General features: G+C 41.9%; 1 protein-coding gene across 3 annotated transcripts in view; it reads right to left on the bottom strand.

Moving 5' to 3' along the window:
* Nucleotides 1-16,655, bottom strand: part of Fam3c (FAM3 metabolism regulating signaling molecule C) — a 55,814-nt gene that overhangs the window by 20,535 nt on the left and 18,624 nt on the right. For 2 of the 3 annotated variants that reach the window (XM_040728508.1, XM_005078048.4), the window contains exons 2-5: nt 13,848-13,901; nt 9,937-10,041; nt 2,279-2,308; nt 1,225-1,348 (exon numbers count right to left, since the gene is read on the bottom strand). In XM_040728508.1, the coding sequence (XP_040584442.1) occupies nt 1,225-1,348; nt 2,279-2,308; nt 9,937-10,041; nt 13,848-13,860 (272 nt within the window). In that variant the 5' untranslated portion in view covers nt 13,861-13,901. The remainder of the gene's footprint in view (nt 1-1,224; nt 1,349-2,278; nt 2,309-9,936; nt 10,042-13,847; nt 13,902-16,655) is intronic. The other variant, XM_021231813.2, reaches the window with a different exon arrangement.

Genomic DNA, 16,655 nt, shown 5'->3' with positions numbered 1-16,655 from the left:
CTTCGTATGTTTACAGTACGGAAATAAACGCAAAGGAAAAGGCTCTGAACTTGATCCCACTGGAGAGCCCTGACCAGTTATGAAGCCCTTCTACAGATCACCTGAGGCTTAGCTATAAAATTTCATCAACTATTAATCTCTCACGGGAATGGCAGAATGATTTTTGAAAGGCAACTGATTGGTGGGCAGCCTCAATTTTTGGTCAAACAAACCACCGCACAGTACAAATCCTATATGACATGACCACCATGCTAGAACCAGAGAGTCTGGCTCCCAGCCCGGCACAGTCACATTGAGCCCCACTCCCAAGAAGCATTTACCTTCTGACCTCTGTAACTGAGGTTAGAAAACCAGTGTTCGAAAGGAGTTTGATCCCTTCTTTGCACTAAACTCCATGCTTCAAAGATGGAGTAGGCGTCAGAAGATTATCTGTGAGCGAGGTATTCCAAAAGAACGCTCATCCTATTATTTAGACTCAAACTTGGACTCTTTAGCAAAGCGAAGGTGTAAACAAAGGGGACTGTCCCTAAAGACCGAGAAGCTTCCAAACCCCACGTGCTTTGCTATGTCAATAAACAGTTCTGGGTTCTGAAAGGTCAGAAGGTAACTAATTTGGCAGTGGTCACCCATTATCGCGGGAGAAAAGAGCAGCAATGAACAGAGCTAAACAGGCACAAATTCAGAGTACAGCACCGCCCATGAGGCCAATCCTCTCACAGATCACTGAAAATTTAACGTAAGAGCTCTGTCTGCGACTCATGCACAAAAGCTGGGAGCAACGACCCAGTTTCTGCTGTTTAACTCTACACCATCTTAGTCTTCAGTCTGCACAGCAGAATGTCATAGTCTTTAGTTCACATAGCTGAATGCCATGTCCACTATTCTATGTGAATTTTAAATGAGCTCATGTGCCTAGTTTTCTGAGCCATCAGGTGAAAAACAACTGACAGCAGGGTTTGCAGTTTCAGAGCAGGAACCTGTGAGCACCTGGAAGCTGCCAACCATGTGTACAGAATTTTTTTTTTATTTTTAATGAATTTAAATGAGTTCATTCTTTCTTAGTATTTAAAGAATCAAAATGAAACAGCCACATGTATCCTTACACAAAGCCAAGTAAAAATCAGGTCTCCTGGTCACTCTTTTAATGCAGGGGGGGGAGGGGGGAAATCAAACAATAACAGAACCCCAGCACCCCAAGTCCCCCAGCTGTCACTCAATACTCACACATTGTCTTCCAGGCAGATCTTGGGCCCCACAACATTGGCTGCTCCACTGGCCATTTTAAAAGCAAAATGCTTCTCAGGGCATGCTTTAGAGATCCCACATTTGTACCTGGGAGGCTTCGTAGCTTCGGGAGAATAGAAACAGGCTTGAGATTCTTTAGAAAATGATTAGGGTTTCATAATTAGTTTGTTTTAGATTTCAAACAACACACACACACACACACACACACACACACTATTAAGGTACACTTAGTTAGGAGCTAGAGGGACAAATCAGTGATGAAGAGCACTGGCTGCTTTTCCAGAGGATCCAGGTTCGATTCCCAGCACCAACATGGTGGCTCATGTCACTGTAGTTCCAAGGCTCCTCTTCTAGAATCATGGAGCACAATACATGTGGTGCACATACATACATGCAGGCAAAACACCATACATACATAAAAAAATAATTTAAAGAGATACACATATTTAAAAATAAATACAAAATTTTAGTCTGCTCCAACTTTTTCTCCTAAGGGTATCAAAAAAGGAAGCAGGGAAGAAAGGCAGGCAAGCCCCCATCCCCAAAATAAAAAGGCACAAGAACACAACTCAGACCTTCCTGGGGCGTGATCCAGCTACTGAGAGAAATGGATCACGCCATTGATCTTGCTGAGCAAGGCAGACGTTATTTAATCATTCTTGAAGTTATCTTTAGGTTTCTGGGTGCCTGGGGCTTTTTAATTGCTCGTGTGCATGTCTAATGCATCGAAACCAGGATCAGTAAAAGCTTGGTCCTCCCGTCCATCCAGGCACAAGCTGTAGCTGACTCTCCTGTTCGCTGTCACTGGCTGTGCTCACATCCCAAGGCTGGGACCCCGGCATAGGGCAAACACCCATTGGCCATGAAGAACCCATGATACCAGGCTGTCCAGTTAAATGACAGCTGCATAGTTTTAAACCCTCAACTTCTCCTTCAGTGTTTGTTCACACACATTGCCCATATTGCTTGAACACAGGCTCTCACAGTGCCCCACACAGGATTCAGCACTTAGAGAACAAGTTGAGGGACTTACAGCGAGCGGCTGAGTCCAGTGCAGATCGAGCTAAGAAGAGAAACAGTTAACATCATTAGAGAACACAGAAACTTCTAATAAGCCATGGGAATACATGTTCTACATGTTCAGGTTACTGCTCATATACAGTAAATACCAAAATCTGCATCAGTGAAGCAGTACCCTTTTCCTAATTCATTATGGACGAGCGTGTGCTGAAATCATAGACAGTAGTGTTTTATTACTGAAAAATTATTTAAACTTTATTTATTTGGGTTTTTATTTTTTGTGGGGAGGGGGATGAGACAGGTTTCTCTGTGTAGCCCTGACTGTCCTGGAACTTGTGCTGTACACCAGGCTGGCCTTGAACTTACAGAGAGCACACCTGTCTCTGCTTCCCAAGTGCTGGCATTAAAAACGGTGTGCGCCATCACCCCCTGGTTCGTTTTACACTTTATATTTTGTTTAATTATTTGCTATAAATTTAAATCCTACTCAGAATATTAGTCTGAAAACATACCTTTAAAAGGCTACTAGCTGTGTTGGTGAACAATACTGTATTTAAATGCTGCTGCTGCTGGGCTGGGCTGGGCACCCATAGTCCTGGAGAATAAATCTATCTTGGGGTTTGGTGAAAATCTGAGAGCATGAGAAGGGGGAAGGGTGAACGCTGGGGAAACCTGAATTTCTCCAGAACAGGTGTAGAGTAGGAAAGGCCTAGTGAACTCAAAGCTGTTACCGGGCGTTCCTTATTTCATCAGTTCCAGGAAGGGAGAAAGGAGAAGGCCAACTCCTAACACCCACAGTGGGTCTCCCCTGTCCCCCATTACAGTCACACTTAGTGCTCTGGAAGTGCACAGCGTCTGATCCCAGTCCAAGGGATTTTAACACAGACCATCAAAGTGCCACAGACAGCTGGTTTCTGATTTGGTTGATAAGCACACAGTGTGATAGATGTTGGCCAGCTGTCTTAACTATAAATAGTCACTTAGTTTTTACTTCTCTACTGTTTTTGATAACTGTGACTTTCCTGTAAGTCCACTATTCAAATTATGGAACAGAAAGTTGAAGCAGAGAGTATCTAGATGTTAAGAGAGAAGAGACCAAGCCAGCAGCTCCGGCATTCGAAAGAGCACTTTGGGCACTGTTGAAGTCACACATCTATGATGCAGGGAAGGAATAAAGCATGGAGTATAGCAAAACAGCCTGCCCCTTCTCTAGAACCTAAATACAGAGATGATTCCCATGCAAAGAGAGGCCTGAACAAGCGAATAACAAAACAGAAGAGGGGGAGACAGGGGGAGGTCATCGATCCAGGCGCCTTGTTTTCCTTGGTCATTTTTTCCATTTCCTTACATAATTAGAGATTTGATCCCATACATTCACTTTTTTTTTTTTATGGGAAAACTAAACCCCAGAGCAGAATCAGCAACATGAAGACTCGAAATTCTCAACTTCAGTCTGTCTTTAAAAAGCAAACAAACTGGACAGGGGACTTGACATCATGCTGGAGGATTCCTCCGGATCCACATGGTATAAGGAGAGAATTGACTCTCACAGGTTGTTCTCTGACCTCCATTCATACACCACAGCACATGTATACCTACACTCATCTACAAATACACACCACACACACACACACACACACACACTCAACTAAGAAAAATAAAAGTAGCCACATGTATACCTACACTCATCTACAAATACATCACACACACACCCACACACCCACACCCACACCCACACACACACTCAACTAAGAAAAATAAAAGTAGCCAGGCAGTGGTGGCACACACTTTAATCCCAGCACTCAGAAGACAGAGGCAGGCAGATCTCTGTGTTCCAGGCCAGCCTGGTCTACAGAGAGAGTTTCAGGACAGGCAGGACTGTACAGAGAAGCCCTGTCTTCAATACAAAAACAAAAACAAATAGACAAAAAAAAAAACCTAAGTCAATTAATAAATAAATTAATTGAAGAAAAGGAAAAGAGTGTATCATCAGACTCCGGGTGTTAAAATTCCTAGAAAGGCACACCACTAAAATCAGAAAGTTTGGTCTCCTTGACCTGTGCTAGGCTGACTAGCAGGCGGGTTATCTAACCTATGGTAATGAGATGGGGAGACAGTGGGATCTGAACAGGGGCAGAACACCACCCACCACTCACTCCTATGTGCTAGCTGGATCAAGTATGTCTGGCTGGCCACTGAGACATGGTCATCCCGCTTCAGAGATAAGGAGAGCGAGGACACACAGCCTAACTGGTGTGTTTGTTTTGGGTCATAGTTGTAAATGGTGGAGGTACCTTTTATGTTTTGGTTTAGTTTTAATATTTCACAGCGTTTATTTACATTCATGCATATGTGTGGCGACACTAAGGCCCAGGGACAATTTACCGGAAGCAGTTCTGTCCTCCCACCGTGAGGATCCTAGGGACTGAATTAAAGCAGCCAGGCTTGACGGTGGGCATATTTACCTTGTCAGCCCAGAACTGGCTTTTAGAATCATCTCATGCAGCACCCAGGCCCACTGTACCACTTCTAAAGAGCAGCTATATAAGCAAAAAGCAGCCAGCCGTCAGTCCCAGAGCAGAAAGTCAGCTTAGGGACCTTTTAGAGTATCTCTGACCAGAGGCTCGGGTTTGAGTCTACCTACAAAGACCCTGCTGACATAATCTCAATTTACAAAAAGAAAGTCAGTCCTGGGGGAAGAATTATGAGAGGTGCTCACTGGATTTTTTAAAAAAGTAAACAGATTCAGAGCTTCTAAGGAAACAACACAGCCAGGGCTTAGGCTCAGAAATGGACTGATTGCAAGGGGGGATGCAAAGGAAGGAATCAGGTTGGTTTACAAGTACCTATATTCCTCCACGGGTGATCAAAACACTTTCTCTGTACTCAAGACTTTTATAATTAGGTAGTAAGGGGCGTGCTGTACGTGTGTGCGTGTGCGTGTGCGTGTGCGTGTGCGTGTGCGTGTGTGTGTGTGTGTGTGTGTGTGTGTGTGTGTGTGTGTGTGTGTGTGTACACTATTGATGGGTTCTACCCACCATGTTTTAAGATACTTGGTGAAGATCTAAGAGGAACAATTTGGAGGTCAGCTAGAAACAAGACCTGGGTGTTAGATAGACAGGAACTGGAATATGAACGGACTAATGAGAGCATCCAGGGAGGGCAGAATCCTAGGACATCGACATTCAAGTTCTGAACAAAACAGAAGCAGCCTGGAGCAATGCACAGGAGAAGCAAAGGCCGAGTGGCTCTATAAAACACTCGGATCTATAAAACACTTGGATCGGGCCTGGAGAGTGGACTCTGCAGTTAAGAGCACTTGTTACTGTTGCAAAGGACCTGGGTTCAACCCCAGCACCCACAGGGAGGCTCACCACCTCTGTGCTGTGCAGAAGTACCTGCAGGCAAAACACTCACACATGCAAAATAGTAAAAACTAATATCTAAAAGAGAATTTTAGAGATCAAATCAGCTCGTTTGTTAAATTTCAGATGTCAAACCTGTAATGAATTGCTATTTAACTAAAAACAATTTCATAGAAATGAGTTTGTTAGTCATCAGGCTTTCCGGTAAATACACCTCCACGGACGTACATTGTGTTCACGAATGAGACGCCTGGTGGTAAAGACGCTCTAGAGAAGCACTTCTTACAAAGGAAGGTTACTTTTACCCAATACCCATTAAAATGGAAAGATGTCCCCTAGCCTGGAATGCTTAGTGTGGAGGCAAGCTATTCTTCATCAATATCCGGTATTGCCAAAGTATCCGGCACAAGCACAAACTAGAAACACAGCATGCTCTCTCCTCAAGGCAGGCTTTACTTCTGACTCTATTTGATAACCCTAATCTTTAATACCTTTCGGATAACACATCAAGGAATGGACACAACCCTGTCTGCTTCTTCGGACTCCACTGAATGTCCTTCAGTTAAGTCAGACTAGAACTACTTTATACCTGAGCTTTTAATGCTATCTCAAGTCATTTATGAATATCTTACCAGTGGCTTAAATATCCAAGGGTAAAATAGCCAAGCCCACACAACACTCTCTGCTGCAATATCTGCAGAGATAATCTGAACTGTGTTCGGTTCTGTTCTAGCTGAATGTCCGTGCTGGAAACTAATACTGCATTAAACCACAGCCAGGAACACAACTGGCAGACTGTGTGCAAGTCTACATCCTGCCCTGCCCGTGACAGTGTACAGTTCCCAAGATGTTAGTAATGGGTGGAAATAAGGCAAGGGTATGCAGGGTCTCTGAAGATTACTTCTTACAGAGTGTGACTCTATAATACCTTCAAGATTAAGTCTTGTTAAAAAAAAATGCAGCTGGGCGTTGGTGGTGCACGCCTTTAATCCCAGCACTCCGGAGGCAGAAGCAGGCAGACCTCTCTGAGTTCGAGGCCAGCCTGGTCTACACAGCAAGTTCCAGGACAGCCTCCAAAACAATACAGAGAAACCCTGTCTCGGAAAAACCAAAAAAAAAAAAAAAAAAAAAAAAAATGCCCTTGTGTGTTGAGTGAGGAAATCTAGGTGTATTAAGCAAGCATCTAGCATGGGCTACCTCCCCATGCCAAAATAAAGTTTAGGGGTTTAAATTTTTTTAGTTGTTGTTGTTGTTGTTCTTTGCTTGCTATCTTTTAAATTTTCCCTTATTAAATCACAACTTATCTTAGCAATTTTAATTACTGTGGTCAAATTTTTCATTCTTCTTGTCTGTTTTATTTTTCTAAGACAATATGATATAAAAAGCCTGAGTCAATGAGCCAGGTTATCCCAACATTCAGAAGGCAGGGGCAGGCAGATCTCTGAGTTTGAGGCCAGTCTGATCTATAGAGTGAATTCCAGGACATCCAGTGATATACAGAGAAACTCTGTCTCGAAAAAACAAACACAACAGCCTGAGTCACAACAATCTGTCCAAGAGTGGGTCTCTGATTATCATGTCTCCTTTTGGGTTGTGTTCCCTTTTCTTGGTTTGCATGGTCCAACTTTGATATGATGGACTCTGTTTTATCTTATTAACTTTTCTTTTATCATGTTTGACTGTTATCTCTTAGAAGCCTGTTTTTTTCTAATGAGACAGAAAAGGGTGGATCTGGATGGGAGGGGAGATGGGGAGGAACACGGAGTAGAGGATGGGGAAACTAATCGGGATATATTGTATGAGAGAAGAATCTATTTTCAACAAACGAGGAAAAGGATCTATTCAAACAATTACGTTATTACAAAAGAAAGTTGAAAGACTCACTACTGAATGAATTGTAGTTAACCATACAGGAACTAAAGACCAGATCCCTGAAACTATCCTCTATGGATTCAATTCGAAGTTGGGTGCTAAATAAATGGTTAAGAGAATTAACATATTACAAACAAAAAATAAACCAAATCCCACAATTAATATTTTCACCAGTTCAATCTAGACTGGAATCCAAAAACATTTTATAGATAAAATGCTCTGCAGTTACAAGATGAAAACAAACACCTGCCCTAAACAGTGTCTAAACCAAACTGGGTAAAATACATGCAATAAGAAGGCACCTAGCAGAAAAAAAAAAAAAAAAAAGGCCCCTAGCAACATAGAACACCAGATTGGAAATTAGGAGTCACGTGTTCTAGTTAAAGTCCTCGACTGACTGAAAAGGCAGAATCTTATGCCACATCCCAGATAGTGAGGCATTAAGATTCTCTGAAGAGTATTTTGACCACATAGTTTTACTGGTGTGTAGGAGAATCTCGGGTTCAGGTCTATGGAAATGAACCAAGTATTAAAGTCCCTTTTGAGTATTAACTCACTAATTCAAAGACCTCAACATACTTTTGTCTAATTCTGCCAACTAGAACAAGAAGCTGTTTCCAGGATTCAGTCTCTTTTCATGTTTAGTCTGAAGCCAAATCTCAACCTATATGAGCACGAGGGACCAGGAAAAACAAACACCTTTTCCAGCTTCCAATAACAGTAGCTGATTTTCTCCAGAGGAGATCTGGTATTTAATTTTATATAGTGTGAGATAAATATAATCATTCCCAGTTGAGTATATGAACCTTAAGTTCTCCTCTTCACCCTCATATTAACATACTTAAAGTCACGGATGTAGGTCAGTGGTATAAGCACTTGCCTAGCATCACGAAGCTAGGGTTTGACTACCAGTGCCTCAAAAGAGAGAGAAATTGTAGGGTGAGCATTGTGATGGTGCACACCTGTAACCCTTGCACTTGGAGAGCAGGGTGAGGCAGGAGGATCACAAGTTGGAGGATGACCAAGGCTGCACCATGAGCTCTGAAAACCATTGTACACTTCTAGAATAGAACCATCTGAAGATCAGTAAGATGTAGAACTACCTAAATAAGCATTAAATATAACTGGCTCCATTTTATTGACTTAAGGGCTTTGTTTCAAACGGAGTTAAGGATGCAGCACAATGGTAGGACACTCGCCTAGCATGTACAGGGTACTGGGATGGGTTGCTAGCATTGAAAAATGTATTCTGAGTTTAGGTACCTCATATTGGTACAGTGACAACATAAAACCACCAAATAATGGGCAAAAATGAAAATCATGGAGAAAAGAACCAAGAATGTTAAGGACCAACATGGACAATCCATTTCTCTGACTCTTTACAAGCTAGATCGGGGTTCATTTTCTAGCAGCCAACTCAAATGAAGAAACGATTTAAGCAACCAGTATGAGTGCTTTAGAGCCTTGATTAATGCTTCTCACCACCGTGTAGCAAGTGGTCATTTAAATATGCTTAAAATGTCAAACAGAATTGACTACCTCATACTGGCTTTATTCTTAGACATGTTTTGTTCTTTATAATACTGTAATGAACGACATTAATTCACATGATACTTCTTTTTCTAGACAGACAAAGCAGCAGTGAACCCATGCTGAGAACTTATACTTTGGACAGTCCTATTAAGAATATGATTCTGGGGCTGGGGAGACAGCTTGGCGGTAAAGAGCACTGGCTGCCTTTTCCAGATTATTCAGGTTCTAGTCTCAGCACACACAGAAGCTCACAACTGTCCATGACTCAAGTTCAATGGGGGATACGATGCCCTCTTCTGGTCTCTGAGGGCACCAGGCATGTACAAAGTGCAGAGACATACATGCAGGCAAAAGATTCGTATACATAAGATTATAAAACATAATTTGCGTAAAAAGAATAAAGTTCTTCTACAGTAGACAGCAGCTAACCCAAGAAATTCCTCACTAGTCAAAGTGAGATAGGAACAGGTGACTCAGTCCTATACAGGATATGTGTACCACCCTCTCTAAAGCTCAGAGAAAATCATGGAAGAGGACATAACATGGCTGGAGTCCTCAAGATATCCCATCGGTTGTGATTATATGCACAAGACTGTGCTTGTCTTGCGCGCATTCCTTCATGGATGGGAAGGAGACTGGGAGCTACTTCTCCTCCCTGGGCAGTCACTAGAATTTAACAGCTACAGTAAGAGAGAGAGCCATGTTCTTCAGTGGTGTAGTCACGGGCAACGTGCCCATGCTCCAGTAAACAACCTTAAACCCATGCTCATGTGAGCAAGTCTACAATGAATAGGCTGCAAAATAATAAACAAACAAATAAACAAATAGACACGAGTGTGGAATCAATGGGAGCAATAGTGGGAAGGAGATAAAAGTGTAATTAAAAGGGAGGGGGACTTACCAAATAGATTTCCTAAGCTCGCATCCATTTTAATTTCAAATACTTGAGAAATAACATAAAATGTCAATAAAAATACTGCGACAGCCACCACCAACTTTGCAGCTCCTAGAAAAAAAGGCAGAAGTAACTCAGCATGGTTTTAGAAGCTAATGAGTTTCTGCTGCAAAAATACAAAAGCATTAAGACGAAAACAGTCCTATTTTGTAATCTACTAGATCTTAATGTAACTAGAGTTACAATGACTACATGATACCCACAATCACAGAACTCTCAGACACAAGACAAGGTGGGGTGGTTTACCAACCATCAGCTGCTGGCTGACTACAGGTGTCCTGCTGAGTGGAACTCCACCGTCATGCCAGCAGGACTACATGCCCCTAATCCTTTCCAGTCTTAAAGAGCAGTGCCCTCAGGTGATGATACCAAACACTAGACCTGGAGATGTCAAGGCCAGGACCTCCTGGAAATCAGCTGAAATGGAATATAGCAAGCTTACTATCCTATCACCAACCAGGAGCTATCTAATCCCATGGGCAACTGCAAACATTACCTCTAGCTTAATACCTATTTAAGACAGGACTTTGTCCATAGAAGCTTAATACCTATTTAAGACAGGACTTTGTCCATAGAAGCTTAATACCTATTTAAGACAGGACTTTGCCCATGGAGACAGGCTTGGATATTACAGCTCCAAGACGACATTCCTCAACTTTAGACTTTGTATCTTTATAGTGTCACTTACAATAAGTGATCACTGCCATGTCTGCTTAGTATGAGTCACCTCTTACTCTAAGGAAATCACAAAGGACAAGGTAAGAAAGGGGATGAACAACACCAGAGCAACAGTTTTCCTCTCAGCCTCTGGATTTCAGACATGGCACGTTTATTTGACAATAGTACGAGCTTATTCATGTCTACACAACCTCAACTGCCTGCTCCTACTAACAGTTATGAAAGGGGAAGACACAATCAGCAGCCATCTAACCTTAAAGAGAAAAAAAATCCCAGAGATGAAGTCATGCTCTAAGATTACATACAAACCAGTGGCTACACATGAACCAGACAGAACTCAAGCCTCCCTGAAAAACCTAGTGGCCTATATAGTAAATATATCATCCTAACACTAAATGACATATTCTTCAGGGGAGGAAGGGGATGACACCAAATTCAATACAGTAGGTAAGGAAGAATATATATATAAAGATCATCTAATCTCATAGACCCACAAGAACAGTCTACATCCTCAGAGGGGAGGTCCAGAGGAAACTGAAGATGTCTGGAAAGGCCAATGAAGCTGAAAGGCAGTCACACCCAGAGCCTCCTCGGCACCATTTCCAGATCCTCTATCCATAGCTAAACGTGAAGAGATACAAGAAACATCTCAGTACCTTCCTTCCAATTCGTCTGGGAATCTAAAACTGCTCTAAAAAACAGAGTTTTACCCAGTTCGATTAACACAGGAATGAAGTGGTAATGAGTGCGTCCAACTAATCCTTCTCACCTCCATCTCCTCACTTCTTCCCTCCAAAGGCTGCTTTCTGCTCTTTAGAGCCACTACTGGCTACCTGCATCTTTAGCATATGAGAGCAAACCTCATTTGGTTTGGAGATACTCCCCCCAGGATCTAGCTGAGTGTCTCGTGCAAAGCACATGCTCTCACCATGTAATATGCTCGAGAAATGAATGACAGCAGGAGTACACACTGTTTTCATCATGGAAGACTGAGACCAGTGGCTTGAAGGTGACAGATCGCATGCTAGTCTTCTAGTTTATTTTCCAGCAGTCATGGGCATGTGTAAATAGGGGATAATCTCTCACTGTCTTCTAAAACAGACAACAGATGAATGAAACTTGCTTTGTATGAGGCTGACGTTGCATAGCGCTGCATCAGCAGTAGCATGGGGCCTTTCTTTCTTAACACTTGATGTAATCTACGTTATCAGCGGTTTTGCCTGAGCGCATGCATGCGAATGTGTATGCCCGGTGCTCATGGACATCAGAAGAGGATGTCAGATTCCCTGAATTAGTTACAGATGGCTGCGAGTCACTGTGTGGATGCAGGGAACTGAGCCTGGGTCCTCAATGGCAAGAACCTTCATTACCAAGTGCTCTTACCCTCTGGCCCATTCCCCCAGCCCCAGCACTGAGTTTAAAACCAGGATCTGCTCAGTTACACTGGTCTGGGACAAGGAAGAAACAGACACTCCCAGAGACAGAACAGTTAGCAGCAGAGATAGAGTCACTACAGTGGGAGGGTCTAGGAGCTTGCTGCAGAATATGGTCTCTAGGGTTGGTCCCAAAGTCCAATGCCAGCCTCGGAGGGGCTTAACATACGGCAAAACTCCCATTCCTGACTTGGTGTGCCCTTCCCTCTTCCTTTCAGCCACTCATGGCACTGTGAGTCCATCCCTACATTTATAAACTAAAGATCATTACATTTCAGGCTATAGAAGCATTTCAAAGCGACCAGAATTTAAAAGACATTTATTCGCTCAAGACCATGAACTAATAACTAATCTTCCTTATGTGTCTATTAAAGGCAGGGACCCACAACCTATGCCAAGAAAAGGACGAACATAAAAGCTATATGTGAAGTTAATTTTACTAAAAATGAATTTGGAATTATGTGCAAAACAAGAACTTGCTCTGGTCATCACGCATGTTTGAAAATCCTCAGGAGATCACAATTATAAATGGTTCTGCTGAACCCAAGACCATCCAGAAAGAAAAAGCGAAGCAAAGCAAACAAGGGTCCCACATGTTTTAAAACAAGCAAGCTCTTGGTTTCTGGACACGTCTTCCTCCACAAATGTCCAACTACTTAGAAATGACGCTTTGTAACTTCATAGCAAAGCGTCCCATTTTTCAATTTCTACAAAGCATTTGTAGCAATTGTCACTTAACTTGGTTTTAGTAATCACGGTGTTTGATCAAATATGCTTGATTCTATACAATTATAAGCAAACTAGGAAGAGGGATTTTTGTCCACCTGCCTTGGCTTCTGGCATCTCTGAGAGACTGAAAATACTTGGTTTGCTTATAAGAAAACAACAATCAAGACTAAGACTAATTATCTTGATTTTGGAGGACCAACCTGTATTCTTTCCCCCGTCACAGATTTAGCAGAGTTCCTCAGAGCAACTTGCCTTTGGGGATGGGGAGGCTGGGGCTGGAGGCTGCATAGCAGAAAAGCCAACTGGGCATTCATACCCTTTCCAGATGCTTATCAATGGCTATATTAATACTATGGACATCTAGCAAGGACTTCCAATGCATATAGCACGCTACTTCAGATTACTGGCAATCTTCTGGATTTATACCTAGACTGATAATTCACAGCAAAATCACATTTTAGCAGATTCTTCATGTAATTACACTTAGCTGCACATAGGAGAAGAGTTCTGTTTTAGAATTCCTTTCCTCTTGATGGCTAGAATTTAGCAAGAAAAAGCCAGTCTCTTTTGCATTTCCAAAATCATTCTTTGAGTATTTTATATGTGTTACTAGGCAAATAAGCTTACCACATAAAAATAAATATTAATATTTGGAATAACTTCAGTAAAGGGTTCAACTACAAAAACCTATGTAATACCTACTAAATGTACAAGTTGAGATTTGTTGACTACATAAAACAGAAAGGCTAAGCATGATTTAATTTACTTCAGCCTGGTACTTAACTTTCAGAAGAAAGTTATATGGAGGCACCTGCATATAATCTCTGAGGCAGGGAGACAGTTTGAACCAGCTTAAGCCAGGAAGCAAGACCCACCTCAAAAGGGGGCTGGAAGGAGGAGAATGAAGAAGAATAAATGAATTATGAGCCCTCTCCTTTAGTCGTTATTGAGCAAACAGGTTATAAAGTAAAATGATAAGATCAAAAAGTGTTTCACTGGATTAAATAAATATCTTACCTGCTACTCTCATTTTTGCTTTTCCGGCCTATGGCACTTCTCACAAATAAGGTCCTAAAATCAAAAGAAAAAGCAAACAACATGAATTACACAATGAATATTCTTCCTTAGATGGATTATTTTAGAATGCATGCCTGAAACCAATTAGGCAAATAACATGACATTTCTAAGTATTCTATGAATAGCAATGTTTAATGAAAAAACGCTTTATCTCTGGTCACTCCTTCCACTGGGCCATTAAAAAAAAAGTCAGAAGAAATTGTCTTGTTTGTGTCTGTCACTGGCTATGCCCTTTACTCCCATCATGCCCCCTGCCTACAAAGGTTGGCTATTACCCTCAGTGATTCACATCCCTTAGGAGCTCACGACATTCAGCTTCAAACACTGGTTAGTTAACACATCACGTCAGTAAGTCCTTCACCAAGTAACAGAAAACCATTTGAGAAATGGTAGTTAGCTAGGCCAGTTCCTGCCAGCACAGAATGCTACTTCATTTTTCATGACGTGACTCGGATATCACTGCTATACACACTCACAGCAAATGCTGGATTTAATACTAAATCCCTTACGCGCTTTTCAATTCCCATAGGCAAAATATCTAGAGGCTTAGAATTATAATTTTAATAAGTCTCCAAAAGCCACAGAGAAACCCTGTCTCCAAAAACCAAAAAAAAAAAGAATTATAATTTTAAGTACTCCAGCAATTATTACTGCCAGAATGTTATACATCAAAGAAACTATTCTTTAATATTATTTTACCAACTGGCAACAAATGCTAGAAAAAAAATCCGTGTGTGTGTGTGTGTGTGTGTGTGTGTGTGTGTGCTTTTCCTTCCTACAAAACAACTCAAAATGGAACTATAAATAAGATTTCTATACCAAAGCCACACCCACATTCAGCTAGACAGCTGGTCAGTCAAAACTGTGTAAAGGAAGAGAATTCAATAAGTTTCAGGTAATAGATCCTATTGATCAGGAATAAATGATCTCTTGCACATACACTGTGGCACGCAGGTCCCCGAATACAAGCACACACACACAAGCACGAACACACACATACGGCTTTCCCCAAAGGACACTGAAAATCCAGTTTTCTTGTTCATTGGAAAAATCGAGAAGATGGGGACCCAGCATGACTCCCAGCCCCTCATGTCTTCTGCTGGCTCCCTTTCTTCTGCAAAATCTAATCTGGGGAGTGTGGGAGGGGCCAAAACAAAAACTTCAGTCCACACTGAGTTGTTCACTATTGGTATTTTCCTTCCTTTGTTATCTATGTGAACACCTTCTACATAATAGCCAAAGTCAATGCTATCTATTTAAACTCCTTAGTCACCAGTCAGAATTCTAGAAGAAGAGATACTGAAGTATCTACAAGACTTCACTAAATGATGGGTGGAGGGGTGGGGCTTGGCTTCTCAAAAGAGAACTCCTACAGGTATAAATCCTCTTTTGACTTGCAGTGAAACTGAACTCTGCATTCATAACACACACATGGCCTTTCCTCTCCTTTCATACGCCAGAATAATTTCACTCCTACCTGAGTGTGGCCTAGGAAAATGCCTTTGAAAATGTGATAGGCAGCTGGGTACCAGATGCCTGCTGTTCTATTTCAGCTTCCATTGCAGGTGGAAACCACACCTGTATAATTACAGTCACTGGCTGCCTGCTTGCTCTCCCCAGCCACTCTGCTTCTGAACTCATCACAGGCCACTCTATAAGCAACTACATTTGTGAATACAATTGTTTTCCATTAAACTATCTCCGGAAATTAGCATTTGGGAAAATGTCTATATTAAAATCTCATCAAAGAGTCACAATCATTAACACATCTTTAATTAATTTCCTTAATTAACCTTCTTGCATCTTTAATGATGCAAAAGTGTAAATCCGAAGAACAGGATTACTGGAAGAGATGTAAGGGCAAAATATGGCGCGTGTTTATGATGTGCTAATTCCAAACTAAGCCTGGCTGTTTGGAGAGCATTTGAAGACTCAGAACAATCAGAGGCAGTGGAAGAAACAGCTCATGCAGACTTCAGGCAATCAAGGAGAGACAGGTCCAGAGGCAATGAACACACACTGAAGGAATAAAAAGACCTCTGCAAAAAAAAAAAAAAGAAACCCGCAGAATGTTCATCTACATACTCAGGAAGAGGTAGAAACAGAAACCAGAACTAGGTGCCAAAACCAGAATGTCAGTAATTAAGAATATTCTTAGAATAAATAAACATGTAAATATTTAAGACAGGATAGTTAAGAAATCCATTGCTCCAAAAATATAAGGATAGACAAAAACAGCATTTTAGGTAGATAAGGACGCTAAATGAAGGGAGGGGCAAGGTCACCTGAAAGCCAAAGCAGGGAGGGCCCACCGGCCCCTGGAAGAAGGAGCACTGACCTAAGTGCGTACTCAGTGCTTGGCCTACAGTGAAGAGAGAACCCAAAGCAGGAACTCCCAGAGGCCAACCCCACTTATCTGGATGAGACATTTCCTTTACCCCAACCACATAGTTTTGTCCGATTTAATAATAAAACTTTGTTACTCAAAATTGGGCTGCTATGTGAATACGGAGGACCTGTGTAGGATTCATTAAAATAAGGACCAACAGTAATAAAAGCACAGATCAAATGGCACTCCCAGAGAAATAAAGCCTAAATTACTACACTGCCCTATATCAAAGACAGGCCATAAAAACGATCACCAGGAAGGGATGTCTTTCCCAGCTATCTTTCTACCAGGTCTCTAACGGCCCTAGGTATTGCAGTGGCCTTATAGGGGAGGGAGAGGGGCTTGTCTATAGTCCTGAG

Source organism: Mesocricetus auratus, unplaced genomic scaffold, assembly GCF_017639785.1.
Source record: "Mesocricetus auratus isolate SY011 unplaced genomic scaffold, BCM_Maur_2.0 Super-Scaffold_100019, whole genome shotgun sequence".
NCBI classification, from domain to species: domain Eukaryota; kingdom Metazoa; phylum Chordata; class Mammalia; order Rodentia; family Cricetidae; genus Mesocricetus; species Mesocricetus auratus.
The sequence above is the reverse complement of the archived record's forward strand: the minus strand, read 5'-3'. Positions and strand labels throughout refer to the sequence as shown.